This window comes from Danio rerio, chromosome 20 (assembly GCF_052040795.2).
Source record: "Danio rerio strain M-AB ecotype USA chromosome 20, GRCz13ab, whole genome shotgun sequence".
Classification (NCBI taxonomy): domain Eukaryota; kingdom Metazoa; phylum Chordata; class Actinopteri; order Cypriniformes; family Danionidae; genus Danio; species Danio rerio.
The window spans coordinates 50,747,656-50,765,670 of NC_141040.1; the positions used below are offsets into that span (position 1 = coordinate 50,747,656).

The 18,015-nt window shown below is 32.8% G+C and overlaps 3 protein-coding genes across 14 annotated transcripts in view; all 3 read left to right on the forward strand.

The window, feature by feature from the left end:
- The window catches only part of flvcr2b (FLVCR choline and putative heme transporter 2b), a 343,389-nt gene that overhangs the window by 257,281 nt on the left and 68,093 nt on the right, over nucleotides 1-18,015 (forward strand). The gene's annotated exons all lie outside the window — the stretch shown is intronic.
- batf (basic leucine zipper ATF-like transcription factor) overlaps nucleotides 1-18,015 on the forward strand; it is a 79,239-nt gene that overhangs the window by 8,113 nt on the left and 53,111 nt on the right.
- Nucleotides 6,157-14,607, forward strand: jdp2b (Jun dimerization protein 2b). Of its 3 annotated transcripts, none has more exon segments than NM_001002493.1 (4): nucleotides 6,157-6,276; nucleotides 10,383-10,579; nucleotides 11,605-11,709; nucleotides 13,941-14,591. In NM_001002493.1, coding segments are annotated over 3 exon segments (471 nt in total). In that variant the 5' UTR covers nucleotides 6,157-6,276; nucleotides 10,383-10,384; the 3' UTR covers nucleotides 14,112-14,591.

Consider the following 18,015-nt stretch of genomic DNA (forward strand, 5'->3'; position numbering starts at 1 on the left):
TTCAAGTCCCTTTTCCCCCCACAGTCATGCGATGTAAGTGAACTAAATAAACTAAATCGGTCTTCGTGTTTGAGCGTGTGTGTGAATATGAGAGTGTATGGGTGTTTCCCAGTACTGGGTTGTGGCTGGAAGGGCATCCACTGCATAAAACATTTGCTAGAAAAGTTGGCGGTTCATTCCGCTGTAGCCACTTCTGATAAATAAGAGACTAAGCCGAAGGAAAATAAATGAAGGAATGTTTGGAACCTTTTTTTTTTATTTAACTTTTTGGTGATTTTTATTTGTGCTGTTAGATTCCTCAGAATCAGTCTAAATCTGTTAAAATACTATCAGTTAGAAGCTTTGTGAAAATAGTTTAACATTTAGCTGTGGAAAAACCCGCATACAATTAGTTAAATTCTATGAGATTGGTTTACTTCCAATGCTCGGAGGCAAAATTGAGGCAGGTCCATACTCCACATGATAGATGGCGGTTGTTGGGTCTGTTGCAAAGCACTTGTAAATTAAGAAGAACAGCGTTCTCATCACCATTTCACCTTTGCAGCTGGCTAAGCTCTGTGCATTGCGATTGCCGTGCATTGAGGCTGCTTTCACACCTGTAGGGTGATTGTTTTGTCCCGAAACAGGAATTAAAATAGTTACAATGTTGCTCTTTGTTCTTGGTGCGGTTCACTTTCACACTGCAAAGTTTCTAAATAGACCAAAAGAGCCAAAACAAGAAACGTGCAAGTGAACTCTCATCACATTGGTCAGAGTTTCACAGTTTATTTTGTAGAGTCCCGCTCAGCTGTCATGCGTCCATATTTTAATTTATGACAGTGAGCAATAAGACAGTATTAGCGAAAAGCTGAGCTTTAATTTTAAAGGGTGACACCCACAGACATCGTCACCAAATATAAATCAGAGGTAAGACTTTCTCATACAGAGCCTTGGCTACAATTATGCATTATATGCTTTACTTTATAGAGAGAAATAACAGATAAACCAGGACTGCTGTTCGATCAATTTTCTTAACATATAAACAGCATCCGAGCACAATTGCTGGATTTACGAACCGTGCTAACTGGGGAAATGCGCCAGGTTCTGGAACAAAAGTAAATTGTATGATGTAAACTGTAAATTGACTCAAAATGTGACTCAACAGGTTCTAAACTTTTATGAATTTGTTTCTTCTGTTCTGATTCTGAATAATGCTGGAAAAAGCAGCCATAGTAGGAACAAAAAATACTGGAAATCAATTATTTACACTACCCCCTCCCCCAATATTCCCTCAGTATATTTTCATTTGTATTCAACAAAACTCAAATATATTTAGAATAAGTAAAGGGTGGCAGAACTTGCATCCCTTTAATCTCTTGGACTGTGCAAGAGAATGAACCTAAAAATGTATAGATGTCTTTTGTATTATTACTGTCCCAAAGCTGCTTACTATAAACCATTACAAGTAAACAAGTTACCTAAACAAAGTATTACTAAGTTATATCTACTTAGTTTTTTAAACTAATGTGCTCAACTAACTTTTAAACTAATGTTCACTCAAATCCTTCTAAAGTTACTTTTTGCAGTGTATTTTAATGTGTTTTAATCCCCAAGGACCACAGTTGCAGCTGAATATCTTATAATGTACTGAAGGAAAAGTCGTCAGCATCTTGTTTGTCCTGAGGGTGAGTAAATTATCAGCACATTATCATTTTCGGGTGAACGATCCCTTTGAAATAGGGGTGTGAGAAAGTCAGTTATTAACGTACGTACAGCTCTGACGAGTTTGCCAACACCTCGCTGAAATTTCACTGAGCTTTTTTAAACAACCGAAAGCAACTTGTGCTGAACAGCAACATTTATGTAATCTGCATTATTAAATCCCTATAATATTTACACTTTTAATTATAACAAAAGATGTCTGAAAGTTATTGCATTATTGCAAATTACATAATATAATGGTGTCTGTATCTGTGCTCAGTTGATGCATGTTGCAAAGCCAAAACACACACATGAGTCACCCTCAGGTGTTTTCGCAGAGAAACCGCAGATGCACTTCACACCTGCATTCATAACCACAAACCGTCAGTATTTTATCTATTTTCAACGCTATATATATTATTTTTTAAAGCTTTAAGAAGTTTCTACATCTTAAAACATCTCACTTGGTTAAACTTACAAACTCGAGTTCACCAGCTGCCTTAAATGTTTTAGTTAAATATATTGTGTAACTCAACATTTTAAGTTAAAAGAAAGAATCGTTAAGTTGAGTTAACTCGCATTTTTAAGGCTGCTAGTGAACTTGAGATTGTAAGTTTCACCAAGTGAAATGTTATGAAATAAATGCCAGTTGTTTGACTGATTTGGACGGCATTTTATATTCTATAATTTCTCAGACTTGAGTACACCCCTTACAGATCACACTTTTAAATTCATATCCTAGGCTGCTTTACATTATTATATTTGTGCATATACATTAGATTAGTCAGTGCCAAAGCCAAAACTGGAGCTAATCTAACAAAATAATTTAAAATAATCACAACTATTAAAACATATTAAAGAAAATTAATAAAGAGGAAAAAATGAGAGAAACATTACATTTGTTGAAATTCTGTATATTGTGATTTTTTATTTTTTATTTTTGCAATACCTCATTTGAATTTAAGTATATTATCTTTATATTTCTAAAGACATTTAATGACCAAACTCTTATTTTAATAAATATAACTGTTTAATAAAGCAGTATAGTTAAAATGCACCAACACATATTACGGATCAAATATTCAGTTTCAAAGGGGTGTACTTATTTATCCTGTGTGCTGTATGTGTTTTAATTAGTTGTAAATTTAATTTTTTATTGCATATATGCTGTCAAAATAAATGTACGAACAAATGAAAAAGTTACATAAAATCAACCAAAAAGTTTTATCAAATCGTATTTAAAAAAATAAACAAATGATAAATTATTTAATTTAGATGTTTAAATAAAAATCTAATGAAGAATACAGTCTGAAAGTCAAACTAATTAACTTGCTGATATACATTTTCCAGAAGCTTTGAAACTGAAGTTAATATACAGTGTTAATTTGCTTAAACTGTTTAAAATGGCTGGGTTTGTTGTTACACTGTAAAACTAATAAGTTAAGGTAACTCAAACCATTTGAGGAAACCGATTACAACAAACTATTTAAGTTCAAAAACTAATCCTAATGAGTACTGTAAACTTAAGCTATTTGAGTAAATGAAGCAATTTGAGCACAGTAAAACCAAATAAATGAAGAGAACTCAAACCAGCTGAGTACTATAAAACCCAATAAGTTAAGACAACTCAAACTGTTAGAGGAAACTGATTGCTACAAACCATTTGAGTTAAAAAAAAAATCTATATGAGTACTGTGAACTTGCTCCATTTAAGTTGAAGTTATGAGGTATTTAATTAATGCATTACCTTCACCACAGAGTTCAAAACTCTTTTCAAATGAGTAGAATTAACTTTCTGAAAATTGAAAAATATGGACAAACCCAGTGTTAGGTTAATTTAAAAAAAAAATCCCATTTAAATGACACTTATTAACCCAAACATTGGATTATGACAACCCATTTTTTAAAAGAAATTAACCTATAGTTAGCAGAAACAAATGCAGTAATGCTTAAATGAGATGCATCTTTTTAAAACAAATACTTTATGATTATTTTCAATTTTACACATATACACTGTAATAAATGCTGGGTTCCACACAATTACTTCATGTTGTCCCAACACAAATCTATTAAGTAACCTTAATCAGTTTTACAGATTTAAGTGGATTGAACATAAAATAATTAAGCTTTCAAAAAAAAAAAAATAATTACAAAATAATTGTTTTCAACTCGTTTTAAATAAGTAATTTGGACATGCAGCGAAAGTAATTTTTGGAGTAATTGATTGAAACTAGAATGAACATATCATCTAACCTCTCTCAAGATGTTTGTCTAATTCCATTCGTTGATGTAACATAACTGAAACACCTTTATAGAACATATTTCATGCATATTTTGTGCCTACACTGTAAAAATTTATATGAACAGTTAGTCATGACAGCATATGTTTTTAATTCATTGTAACCTTTTTAACTAAGTTAATCACGGTCTAACTTAATTTTATAAGATACACAAGCTGTTTTATATCAGTTTAACATAATATAAGTTAAGTGGACTAAAGGTTTATTTGATTCAGCCTAAAAATTTAAGGCAACCAGGATTTTTTACAGTGTAGATTACATATATTTAACATAGGCTACGTTTATCTATCATCTCTCAATATGGCCATCTAATTCCAACCTCTCTCAATATGGCCATCTAATTCCAATCGTTGATGTAACATAACTGAAACAAACATTTATAAAACATATTTTAAGCCAAACTAATCATAAAAATAACTACACTGTAAAATTTTTGTTTTATAATTTTACGTTTTTTTTTTTCTGGGGTGCCGGAAGAAAACCCTGTAAAATAACGACCGTTAAATTACAGAAATTTACTGTAGGATAACAGAGATTGAATTACAGAAATTTAAAGAAAGTTGTGTCATTTCCGTTGTTTTACAGTAAATTTCTGTAATTAACAACCGTTATTTTACTTTTTTTCAGCATCCCAACTGCCAGAAATAAACCATAAAATTACGGATTTCTTTTACAGTGTAGTATTAACATATATTAATGTATCGGTCACACTTTACAATAAGGTTCGTTAGTTAATGTTAATTAATGCATTTACTAACATGAACAAATAATGAACAATACATCTACTACTGTATTTGTTCATGTTAGTTAACGTTAGTTAATGAAAATACAGTTGTTCATTGTTAGTTCATGTTAACTCATGGTGCATTAACTAATGTTAACAAGCATGGACTTGGATGTTAATAATGCATTAGTAAATGTTTAATTATGATTAATAAATGCTGTACATGTGTTGTTCATGATTAGTCCATGTTAGTAAATGCATTAACTAATGAACCTTATTGTAAAGTGTTCCCAATGTATCTAACATCTCTCAATATGTTTGTCTAATTCCATTCATTGACGTAATATAACTGAAACACACCTTTATAAAACATTTCAGCCATATTTTGTGCCTAGATAAAGCAAAATTTATTGAAACTGGAATTAACATATAGGTTACATTTTATCTTCCCCGGTTCTCAAACTGTGGTACCTGTACCACTAGTGGTACGCGGGCTGCCTTCTAGCAGTACGCAGAGTAATCCAATCTGTCATGTACATGCAACATATATTTAAAAATGTATCAAAAAATGGTTCAAATATGAATATAATGACATATAGCCTATATTTAAGAGGTCCAACAAAGATTTCCAGGTTTTGATAAATAGGATACTATAGATTACACTTTACATTTAAGTACTTGAGATTAGTTTTTTTACTTTTTAAGAACAGTAGCCTACCATTTTAATTAACTTTAAAAAGCACATTATAATTTAACACTGTAGTTTGTTTATTGATATACTATAATTATTAATATAATTATAATTGACATAAACATAATTGACATTTAGTTTGTTTGTTTGTTTTTTACATATAAGCAGAGCAGTGTTAATGTACAAACTATTTAAAAGGTTTAAAAGGGCTGATAATAATAAATATTCTTAATAATATTCATTAATCTGCAGATACTATGCAGAGTTGTAGCTGCTTAATTAGGCTTACTACGCTACTGTATTTCAATACTGGTCATGTGTGGTACTTGGAGGGACAATTTTTTTCTGAGGTAGTATTAGATGAAAAGAGTTTGAGAAACACTGATCTAACCTCAAGATGTTCGTCTAATTCCTTTCGTTGATGTAACATAACAGTTAACTGAAGCAAACCATTATAAAACGTATTTAATGCATATTTTTAAGGCTAGATATTCATAAAATTAGTCTTAACTAGAATCAACATATCTAACCTGTCTCGGGATGCCCGTCTAATTCCACTCGTTGTCTGTCTGATTATCGAACAGAAACCCGACGTTTCCTGAAACTTCGCTTACTAATGAGGTAAACAGATAAAATCGTGTGTTTGTGTTTTGATGGGATATCCCGCTCAGGGAGTCCCGCGCTGCTCTGTTGTGTGTTGTTCGGTTGCTATGGGCGGGGCTTAGCGCTCCTTTTTATTTTTGTAACGTCTGCTGCCGTCACTCGGTGGAGAGTTCCGCATTCCAGCGCGCTCGGAGGTACATAAACGCGCTGATGCAACGGGAACAAACGCACAACCAAGCTGAACGGACGAGCAGCCGCAAACTCTCAGCACAAAACAAGTAAGTGTTTTTGGGCTTATTTTATGCTGTAATTTCAATGCTGAACACATTTGAGAGTTGAATTCAGTCGGGCTCGTTTAAAGGTCGAATGTGGATACATAAACTGCTGCACTTTGTATTAGATTTACACAAGGACACTGACAGTGAGGAGATATGAAGTATATGAAAATAATAATGCACGATTGATGCCCAGAATGTGTTTGTTTTTCTTTTAAATAGCTGGATATTTGCTGCCCTCTGAAGTACATTATGTACGCTTTAAATTTTCAACCTTGAATAGGACTTTGAATAGCATAGCAAGTTATTATTGGAAATAGTAGTATGTTAAGGCATTATAAGAGGGTTGCAATGTTTATTAAAGTTATTCATGAAAGTTTAGCATGTGGTACCAGGATAGTGGAGGGATTGATAGTTTTGATATATTTCACATGCTCCATCCAGAGCTATTATGTAACAACATGTTCATATGCTTATGTTTTATCCATGCATTGTTAACATGTTATAGATGCACTTTTAAAATTGATAGAATAAACAAATACAAGACTTCTGAAAACTTTTACAAATACCAATAAGTTATTGCACCTAATGCATTGGCTATAATTTGGTGCAGGGTTTAGTTTGAATCAGTTTTTCATTAAAAATCGTTTGTAAATTTCACAAACAATTGCAAATAACACTGAACTGAGTGCAAAAGACTGAGATAGTATTAAAAACACACTTAGTTTAAGCATAAAACAAACTAAAAATGCACACAAATTTGAAAAATGTTTTTTTAGTCTATTTTTTATTTTAATGACTATAGGATGACTGAAGTCTACTGCAAAAACTAAATTTTCATTAATATTTTGAGTAGTTTATCACCTAACATAAGTAGCATTGGTGTGGGATTCTCATTCCCAACTATTACAAAACTAAATGTTCATTAATATATTTAATAATTTAGCACCTAAAATATATAATTAGCATGTAACATTTGGTGTAGTATTCACATTGGCAATATTTAATAATTAAAAACAGCAATAACTGCACTAAATGTTCAGTTTTGAGGTAAAAACAGACTGAAATAGTATTTAAAACAAACATAAAATTTTGACAAATGTGTTTGAACTTTGAAGTCTATAATAGACTATTTAATGACTATAGAGTGACTAAAGTGTGCCACAAAACGAAGTATTAATAATATATTGAAAAGTTTAGCACCTAAAATGTAATTGGCATGTTACATTTGGTGTATGTTTCACATTGCATTTAATTACAAAATAAAAACAGCAAGTAGGACTGATCTAAATGTTCAGTTTTGAGGTAAAGAAAGACTGATATAATATTTAAAACAAACTCAAAATATACACAAATTCAACAGATGTGTTTGAAGTCTATAATAGACTATTTAATGACTATATAGGGTGACTAAAATGTACCACAAAACTAAATTTTAATAATATATTGAGTAGTTTAGCACCTAAAATATAATAAGTATTTTTTTTTTTGGTGTAGGATTCACATTGCCAATAATTACAAAATAAAAACAGCAAGTAGGACTGAACTAAATTTGCAAATTTGAGGTAAAAACACGGGAATAGTATTTATTACATACTCTAAATACACTAATCTGTCAAGTGTTTTTTAAAGTCTATAATAGACTATTTAATGACTATATAGAGTGACTAAAATGGACCATAAAACTAAGCGTTTATTAATTTGAGAAGTTTAGCACCTAAAATATAATTAGCAAGTTACATTTCGAGTAGGATTCACATTGCCAATAATAACAAAATAAAAACAGCAAGTAGGACTGAACTAAGTGTTCAACTTTGAGGTAAAAAAGAGTAAAACAGTATTTTAAAAACACTTCAAAGATATTTATGACACATTTTACATGGTATACTTTCATATAGTTATATTCATATAATATCTATTCAAATCTATTCAAAACAAAAACATCTAAAGCTAAAGTAAAATCTTTCTTTACCTTTAGTACTTTTTAACATCATCACCAAAACCCTGTAAAAATGCTGCAAAAAAATAATAAATAAAAAAAAATAATAAAAAAGCCTAAAGCAAATCATGCTTTCAAAGTTCGATGTTTGAAAACTCAAAATCAGTGAAACTATATGTAGTTCTTGCACAGGGTGGTTTTTGTGAAGAATTACGATGAATAGCCAGAAGCTGCTGTGAATGACTGCAGGAGTTTTTTTTCAGGACAGAAGCATTCTTAACTGTTACATAATCCAGCATAATGGCCTTTACAGACAATTCAAGAGCTGTTTTAAGCTCCGTTATAACATGCGTAGGTGTTGTTTTTGCTTTTTGGGAATCTTGAAGTTTCCCTATAACTCTCTGAGAAGCAGATTTACATGCACATTTACAGTGTTTGCGTTCCTCTCATGGAAACTTCATTATTCTCTGTGGCTTTCCACTGTGCGCATGTGATTAAAGCAAACATGTTGACTTTACAGTCCATATTTGCTCAACTTTAAGTAATTCTTAATTGCATAGTCAGTTACACTGTAAAAAATACGTTTTCTGTATTTCTGCAAAATAAATATCTTTTATTGAATATTTCTGCACCTGTGCCAAAGATGAGACATACCATTTTGTCTTTCCGCAAATTAATTTTACAATACTGCATATACAGGTCACTAAGTGCACATAGTGTTTGCTTTTTATGTTTTAAATGTTGAAAGATGGGTGAAATAATGTAACATTATCATTCATAATAACTAATAATAAAAATTAAACATTTATTCTGACCTGTGTTTTTTTTAAATGTATGAAAGAAAAAAGTGAACATACAACATTTTATTATATTAGAAAGGACTTTATGTGCTGACAAATGGATATACTTCGAAGAATTGTGGCAAAGTAAAGTTTAACCTTTCTGTATCAAAAATGTTTATCAAAAAACTTTAAAAGCCTCATTTTTATTACATTTTTATACACTTTCACTGATGTATTTCTTTTATGAGGATCAGTCCTGATGATTAGTTAAACCCATTAGATTAATTCCATTAATTTTGAGGATTTTAAATTAATCTCTTAAATTAAATTTTGCACTTTGGCTGTATGATATTGAGAAAAATCAAAACATTGTGATACTTTTTAAAAATTCTGCTGTCTATATTGCGATTATGAATACAATTTCAACAGATGACTTAAATTACTATTTGGAGAAATATATAATTTAAGATTTGTTGGGATCATTCTGTAGGGGAGTGCATCTGCATAAAATATAATCTACAAGCGTAGATAAACCCAATAAAGCGAAAAATACAAATTAAATAAAACAGCATTTTATTTTTTTTATGATGAGTCTAGCTGTATTTAGTATACAGTAATTGAGTAATCAAATTTAAAATAATACTGCATAGTCTTCATTGTGTAAACAATTTAATGAAAGTATTCTTTATTAATTTATCTAGGTTAAAAAATGGTACAATTCCTTGATCACTTTGCGATTCCAATGCTGAAACAATATATTGTGCAGTCCTAATTTTTAATGAATAAACAATAAAATCGATTATTTTTAAACTAGTCTTGTAGTCAGTGATCAAAAATAAATATAACGATTTATACTTTATTTTTGTACTAATAATTTCCAACATATCCACATAATTATACTATATTGTAGTAATTAATTTGGCCTGCAGTGCTCAAATGCAGCAAATGGGGGGGGGGGGAAGGATTGTAAGTACAGCTTGAAAAATGCACAATGGTTACAAGTGACAATCAATGGGATTAAAAAAGAATCAGTTTCCCCAAAAATGAAATTTGTCATCATTTGTCACTCTCAGACTTACTTTCGTCTGTTAAACACAGAGGGAGGTGTTGTGAAGAAAGCTGGAAACCATTGACTTCCATAGTCTTTGTTTCTACCCAGCATTCTTAAAAACATCTTCTTTTGTGTTCAACAGAATCTCGTAAACTTTTGAAACCCACACGAGAGTGAGTAAATAGAGTAAATTTAGATTTTTGGGTGAACTGCCCCTTTAAATCAAGCATTTGATAGGCTACCCCATCAATTTATTCTAAGAATAATTTTTGGTCTACAACTACAAATCAGTCAACAAATATGCTTACACACTTGTCTCTTTCTCTCTCTAAAGCAGCAATGATGCCTGGTCAAATCCCTGATCCGCTGGTCACAGCTGGTTCTCTGCCCAGCGTCGGTCCTCTGGCCGGTTTTCCCGCCACCACACTGACGGAGCAACTCAAACTGGCGGAACTTTACCGTCTCGGGACGGTTCTTTCTCCGTTAATGCTCAACCGACACGCCAAAAGACCGTTTGACGCCATTAAGAGTGAGGTGAGACCCGACATCACATTTAACCAGTATTAAAGTCAGTTTATGAAGGCGATGTGGTTGTAAATGTTGCATATTGTAAAAACGCCAACGGTTTATTAAGTTACACAACAGACATGAGACAGTTTGAAAGAAGTGAAACTGTTGCTTAGTGTATTGTTTATCTGCTGGTGTAGAGCGACATCTGCTGGACACCACCGTTATGCTCATGAGTTTTTATTAGAATATATTGGTTGAGTTGATACTTGTTGTTGTATTGCTTATGTCTATTTTAATCATTGTTAAATAATTAAAGATTTGAAAACCATGTAGATAATTTCATTATTTATCAGGTTATAAATGCCAGGTAAGCAGCATAGCAAATCAAGGCAAAAACTAGTGTAACTGACATAAATGAGATTGTTTTGTTTTTACTGTAATTATAAGTTAATTATAAAACGTAAAAAAGTACTGTATTATTTAATGTAAAGCAATATTTTCTAGTTATTCTAAAATTTTATTTAATAAATTAAGAATTTACCCCTGGTAATTGTTTACCCTCAGTTCACTAGCCTCAATCAAGTTTGGTTTTTGTTCTTTCATAAGAAAAAAAATTAGATTTGATTTGTTGTATTAAAGTCTATGTGAAATCAAAATTGAGAGTGTTTATTTCGCTAGCGCCCGTTGTGTTTTAGGTGAACTAATAATTTGTGCAAGTTAATCTATTGGAGCTGAATATTTGTTTTGGTAATCTCCAATCAAAGTTTAACCATTATTTTTCTCGCTTTCGAAGTGTCGGTCAATTCTGTTGGTGTCAGTTTGACGGCTTTAGCCACAATAATCTTAACCACACCCCTCTTATAGTTAGTTTGATTGGAGGGAATGATGCAAGAAAGAAAGCCCCGCCCCCTACTCTATATTCCATTTTAAGTAGATGTACATAAATTCCCTTAAGGTGTATTATAGTTCTATAATCAACATACTGAAATTAAAGTCTCAGCAACTTCCAGTTCACTCTGACTTTAACATGGTTTTTTTCTGACCAACAGGATGATGACGATGATGAGCGCAAGAAAAGACGGCGAGAGAAGAATAAAGTTGCAGCTGCTCGCTGTCGAAACAGAAAGAAGGAAAGGACAGACTTTCTGCAAAAGGTATGCATCATTATTATATTTCTTTATTATTAACTGAGCAATCATATAGTATGTACATTTTTAAACATCAGTTTGTTACATCTCAGAACTTTTAATGCTGTTAACTGAGAAATTACATTAAAGTAAATTTCATTATTTTAATTAGTGCAACTAAAATCTCTGAATGTTATACACTGTTCCCCAGAGATGGGTTGCGGCTGGAAGGGCATCCGCTGCGTAAAAACTAGCTGGATAAGTTGTCGGTTCATTCCTCTGTGGCGACCCCGGATTAATAAAGGGACTAAGCCGACAAGAAAACGAATGAATGAATGTTATACATTGTTTACCAATGTATTTATAGTATTTTCAGTTCGCATATTACTATTAGATTGGTTAATATATTTATGTAAACGCAGCAAACATTTTACATCCCATTGTCACTCCCATCATTACGTACAAATAGTAAAATATATAAATAATATAATTAAATATAAAACTAAATAATAATAAATACAATTTTAATAATAAAAAGGAATCAGATTGAATTTTAAAATAAATTATCAGTTGAAAAAATTATGAAATTATAAATTTTGAAATTTTTATTATAAGTTGGAGAATGTTTGGAAATACTGATAAATTGTATTTTTATAATATTGCATTTAACATTTATAAGATAATTAACAAAACAGTACAATACCAATAAAAAGAAGACAAAATAATACAGAACAATATATATATATATATATATATATATATATATATATATATATATATATATATATATATATATATATATATATATATATATATATATATATATGCAGTTGAAGTCAGAATTATTAGCCCCCTTTGATTTTTATTTATTTATTATTTTTTTTTAAATATTTCCCAAATTATGTTTAACAGAGCAAGGAAATTTCCACAGTATGTCTGATAATATTTTTATCTTCTGGAGAAAGTCTTATTTGTTGTAATTCTGCTAAAATAAAAGCAGTTTTAAAATTTTAAAACACCATTTTGGGGTCAAAATGATTAGCCCCATTTAAGCTAATTTTTTCTCTATGTTTTTATGTCACTTTAAGCTGTATAGAAGTGTCTTGAAAAATATCTAGTAAAATATTATTCACGGTCATCATGACAAAGATCAAATAAATCAGTTATTAGAAATGAATTATTAAAACTATCATGCTTAGAAATGTGTTGAAAAAAAATCTCCTCTCCGCTAAACAGAAATTGGGGGAAAAAAATGAACAGGGGCTAATAATTCTGACTTCATCTGTATGTATATGACAATACTCACATTTTTACAAAGCCAATGTCATGATTATATAGGTTAGAAATACAGATGCGGATTTACAAACTTAAAATGCAAGATTCCTAAGAGTTTTAAGATAGGTCCTGATGTGGTTTCAGCTTTTTTTAGTGAAGTTACAAGGCATAGTTGTTCCATTTGATTGACATAAAGCAACTCGTTTAACCATGTCTGATAACAGGGTTGTTGTAGATGGGATACGGTTTCGGCTGGAAGTTAACAAGAATAATTTATATTATTTATGAAATTTCCCATGTGATGTATTAATTGTGTTCATTAGCTTATTATTCATTACATGTTTATGATTTTTAAATAAATGTTTATAAAACAGCACCTCAGACAGACTTAATCTGACAATGTAACTCAAAACAAACGCATTTTCAGCTTTCAGTTTTAAATTACAAGAGCAAATATGGTCAATATGATTAGTTTTGATTACATTTTCCTTTGGCTTAGTCCCTTATTTATTAGGGGTCGCCACAGCAGAATGAACCGCCAACTATTCTGGCATATGTTTTACACAGCGGATGCATTCCTGCTGCAACCCAATACCGGGAAACACCCATTCGCACTTACATTCACTACGGCCAATTTAGTTTACCCAATTCATCTATAGCGCATGTGTTTGGACGGTGGGGGAAACCGGAGCACCCGGAGGAAACCCAAACCAACATGGGGAGTGTGGGGAGAACATGCAAACTCCACACAGAAATGCGAACTGGTCCAGCTGGGACTCAAACCAGCAACCTTTATCCTTTGTGGCCACAGTGCTAACCGCTGCGCCAATGTGCCGCTCTTGATGTGTTAGAATTGCCCCGCAGTCTCATTATAAAACCCTGACTGATGCTTCTTTTTTATTGTCTCAAAATATCACAAATTCATCCCAATTGAGTCAGCAGCATCATTAACGGAAGTGTCTCTCTCTCTGTGTGTTGTGCAGGAGTCCGAGCGGCTGGAGATGTTGAACTCGGATCTGAAGTCTCAGATTGAGGAGCTGAAGTCGGAGCGGCAGCAACTGATCGTGATGCTGAACCTCCACCGGCCCACATGCATCGTCCGCACTGACAGCGTGAAGAGCGACGAACACCCGCTGGAGCCCCGCGAAGACTGAATCACTACCGGGGATTTCTGCTAAAACTTTCTTGCTAGATTCTCAATGAAGAAGAAGGGAACGGATTTGTGTGTCTACCAAAAGATCGTCCCTGAAATCGGCCGTTAAGCTGGTGGTAAAACCTTCTTGCCAGATTCTCAATGAAGAAGTTGAAAACGGATTTGTGTCGACACCAAAACCTCGTCGCTGAAATCGGCAGTTAAGCTGGCGGCGACGGAGCATGTTTTCGCAGTGTTTTTGGCTTGTGGAGATAAATAAAGCGTGTTGTTCCACGAGCGGCCGCCAGATGTCGCTGTCGGTCTGAAACTGTTCACTGACGTTTACATTAGTTGGCGTTGATTGACGCAGTCAGTTGTGTATTTGTATTATACGTTGTGTTTACTATATGACTGTTTTTTTATTACGCCATCACATGATGGGGTGACTTATATTCCTAATGTGTCTGTTGAGCGGCCACTTTTGTTACAAAGAAATAAAGCCTATTTTTCAAATAAAACTTTTATTGTTGATTATTTATTGATTAAAAAAACTATATATATATATATATATATATATATATATATATATATATATATATATATATATATATATATATATATATATATATATATAGAGAGAGAGAGAGAGAGAGAGAGAGAGAGAGAGAGAGCTCAGTGGTCACCTTGTTGCTGGTTTGAGTTCGGGCTTTGAAGAATATAGGTGAATTGAATAAACTAAATTGACCGTAGTCCATGAGTGTGTGTGTGTTTGGTGTGTTTCCCAGTGCTGAGTTGTGGCTGGAAGGGCATTCGCTGCATATAACATATGCTGGAATAGTTGGCGGTTCATTCCACTGTGGGGAGCCCTGAAATTGAGACTAAGCCGAAGGAAAATTATTTAATATAATACATACAGTTAAAGTCAGAATTATTATCCCCCCTTTGATTATTTTATTGTTTAAATATTTTCCGAATGATGTTTAAGAGCAAGGAAATTTTCACAGTATGTCTGATAATATATTTTCTTCTGGAAAAAGTCCTGTTTGTTTTATTTCAGATAGAATAAAAGCAGTTTTTAAAAATTTTTAAACCCATTTTAAGGTCAATATTATTAGCCCCTTTAAGCTATGTATTTTTTCCGATAGTCTAGAACAAACCATCATTATACAATAACCTGCCTAATTACCCTAACCTGTCTAATTACCCTAATTAACCTAGTTAAGCCTTAAAATGTCACTTTAAGCTGGATAGTGTCTTGAATAATATCTAGTAAAATATTATTTATTGTCATCATGGCAAAGATAAAGAATCAGGTATTAGAGATGAGTTATTAAAACTATTATGTTTAGAAATGTGTTGAAACCATCTGCTCTTCGTTAAGCAGAAATTGGGGGAAAAAATAAACAGGGGGGCTAATATTTCATATTTCTATCTATCTTAAAGCATTGAAACTTATATTTAACATTTAACAGTGTTAAAATATGTTTATTTCATTTTCTTGTCGGCTTGTTCCCTTTAATAATCCGGGGTCGCCACAGCGGAATGAACTGCCAACTTATCCAGCAAATTTTTACACAGCGGATGCCCTTCCAGCCGCAACCCATCTCTGGGAAACATCCTCACAATCATTCATACACACACTCATATTACGGACAATTTAGCCTACCCAATTCACCTGTACCGCATGTCTTTGGACTGTGGGGGAAACCGGAGTGCCCGGAGGAAACCCACGCGAATGCAGGGAGAACGTGCAAACTCCACACAGAAACGCCAACTGAGCCGAGGCTCGAACCAGCAACCCAGCAACCTTCTTGCTGTGAGGCGACAGCACTACCTACTGCGCCACTGCTTCGCCCCTTAAAATATGTTTATATTTGTATTTATTTATTTGATATATTTAATGAATATAGCCTATGCTTCTTATTAATTTAAATATTTTTCCATTATATTTTTTTATTATTTTAAAATACATTTTTGTACTTTTCCCAACATATTTTAAATTATTTTAGTTATTTATCTACTCAATTATGTACAATATTTAGTTATATATATATATATATATATATATATATATATATATATATATATATATATATATATATATATATATATATATATATATATATATATTTTTTTTTTTTTTTTTCTTTTTCTATTTTGCTTTGCTAATATTAAAACTTTTTGGCTTTATTATGGTTTGCTATTTTATTTCTTTATTATGATTTATATGTTTAAATATTCATTCATCCATTTTCTTTTCGGCTTAGTCTCTTTATTAAACTGGAGTCACAGCTGAATGAACCACTAACTTATCCAGCATATGTTTTACGCAGCAGATGCCCTTCCAGCTGCAACCCATCACTGGGAAACGCCCATACACTCTCAATCACACACATACACTAAGGCCAATTTTACTGTACCCAATTCACCTGTACCGCATGTCTTTGGACATGTGGTGGAAACCGGAACACCCGGAGGAACCCACGCAAACACGGAGAGAACATGCAAACTCCACACTGTCAGACGAGCTCCATACTATGGAAGCATACGAGTAGCATAATTCAATTCAAAATGTAATATGCAAAATGGCAATGCAATATGTTAAATGGCAATGTATTTCTGTATTTGAATTTGCATTTTCCAAGACATATGTGCAATGTTTGGTGCAGAATGAAAATGTAAATTAAATTACATTGTTTGCATTTCTCATTTCAAACACTGTTTTAATATGTAAATTGTATCCACATTTTAAAGCTTTATAAGTAGCAAAATTAAATTGAAAATGCTATACACAAACTTAATTTGATGTGAATAAAGTACAAGCAGAAACTGTAGCAAAATGATAATTTAAATGTTATTTGTCCTAAATGCATTTACGCTCGCGTCTAGGAAACGCAGGATTACATTTTCAGCATAACAGCATGGGATGTGTGTAGCAAAATTAATTTTGAAATGTAAAATGCAAAACGATAATGCAATATGTAAAAGGCAGTGTATTTCTGTATTTCAGTTAGCATTTTCCAAGACATATGTGCAATGTTTGCTGCAGAATGAAAATGAAAATGAAAAAAAAACATAATGCATTTTCATTTAACACATCGCGACGAATGAAAGCCGATTTGAAATTGAAAATGCATTCTGGCCTGGCCACGCCCACAGACGGCCACCGTTGCTGCAAGGCGGGTTTTAGGTTATGTCGTCACAGCTGCCGCGAGGACTATTAGGGACATTTGGCAGCATAAACATGGCGAAGTCTGTTCCTCAGCGGCTTCGTGAAGCTGCACGAGCCCTCGAGCGTGAACTGGGAAATAGTTTAGAAAACCAATCACCTCCTAGCTCAGTAAACTTGGCTTAAGGTTTGATATTCGCGCACGCAGTTTTAGGGATCATCTGCAAATTACATCGACAGAACCTAAAGGGGCTTTAGCTGATGTGTACTGTATGCTTATGACAAGAGCTATTGCCTATTTCTGCATTGTATGTACCATATAGTTAGAGGTATAGTAGCTTTGCTACCTGTATTAAATCAGTCTGGCCTCTAACCATTTATTGGAATCTCCTCAATTTTTTTCTGCTTTGCGTTACTGTGCGTTTTGGTTCTGTTGATGTAAATCGCAGATGATCCCTAAAACTGCGTGCGCGAATATCAAACCTAAGGCCAACTTTACTGAGCTAGGAGGTGATTGCTTTTCTAAAGTGTTTCCCAGTTCACGCTCGAGGGCTCGTGCAGCTTCACGAAGCCGCTGAGGAACAGACTTCGCCATGTTTATGCTGCCAAATGTCCCTAATAGTCCTCGCGGCAGCTGTGACGACATAACCTAAAACCCGCCTTGCAGCAACGGTGGCCGTCTGTGGGCGTGGCCAGGCCAGAATGCATTTTCAATTTCAAATCGGCTTTCATTCGTTGCGATGTGTTAAATGAAAAT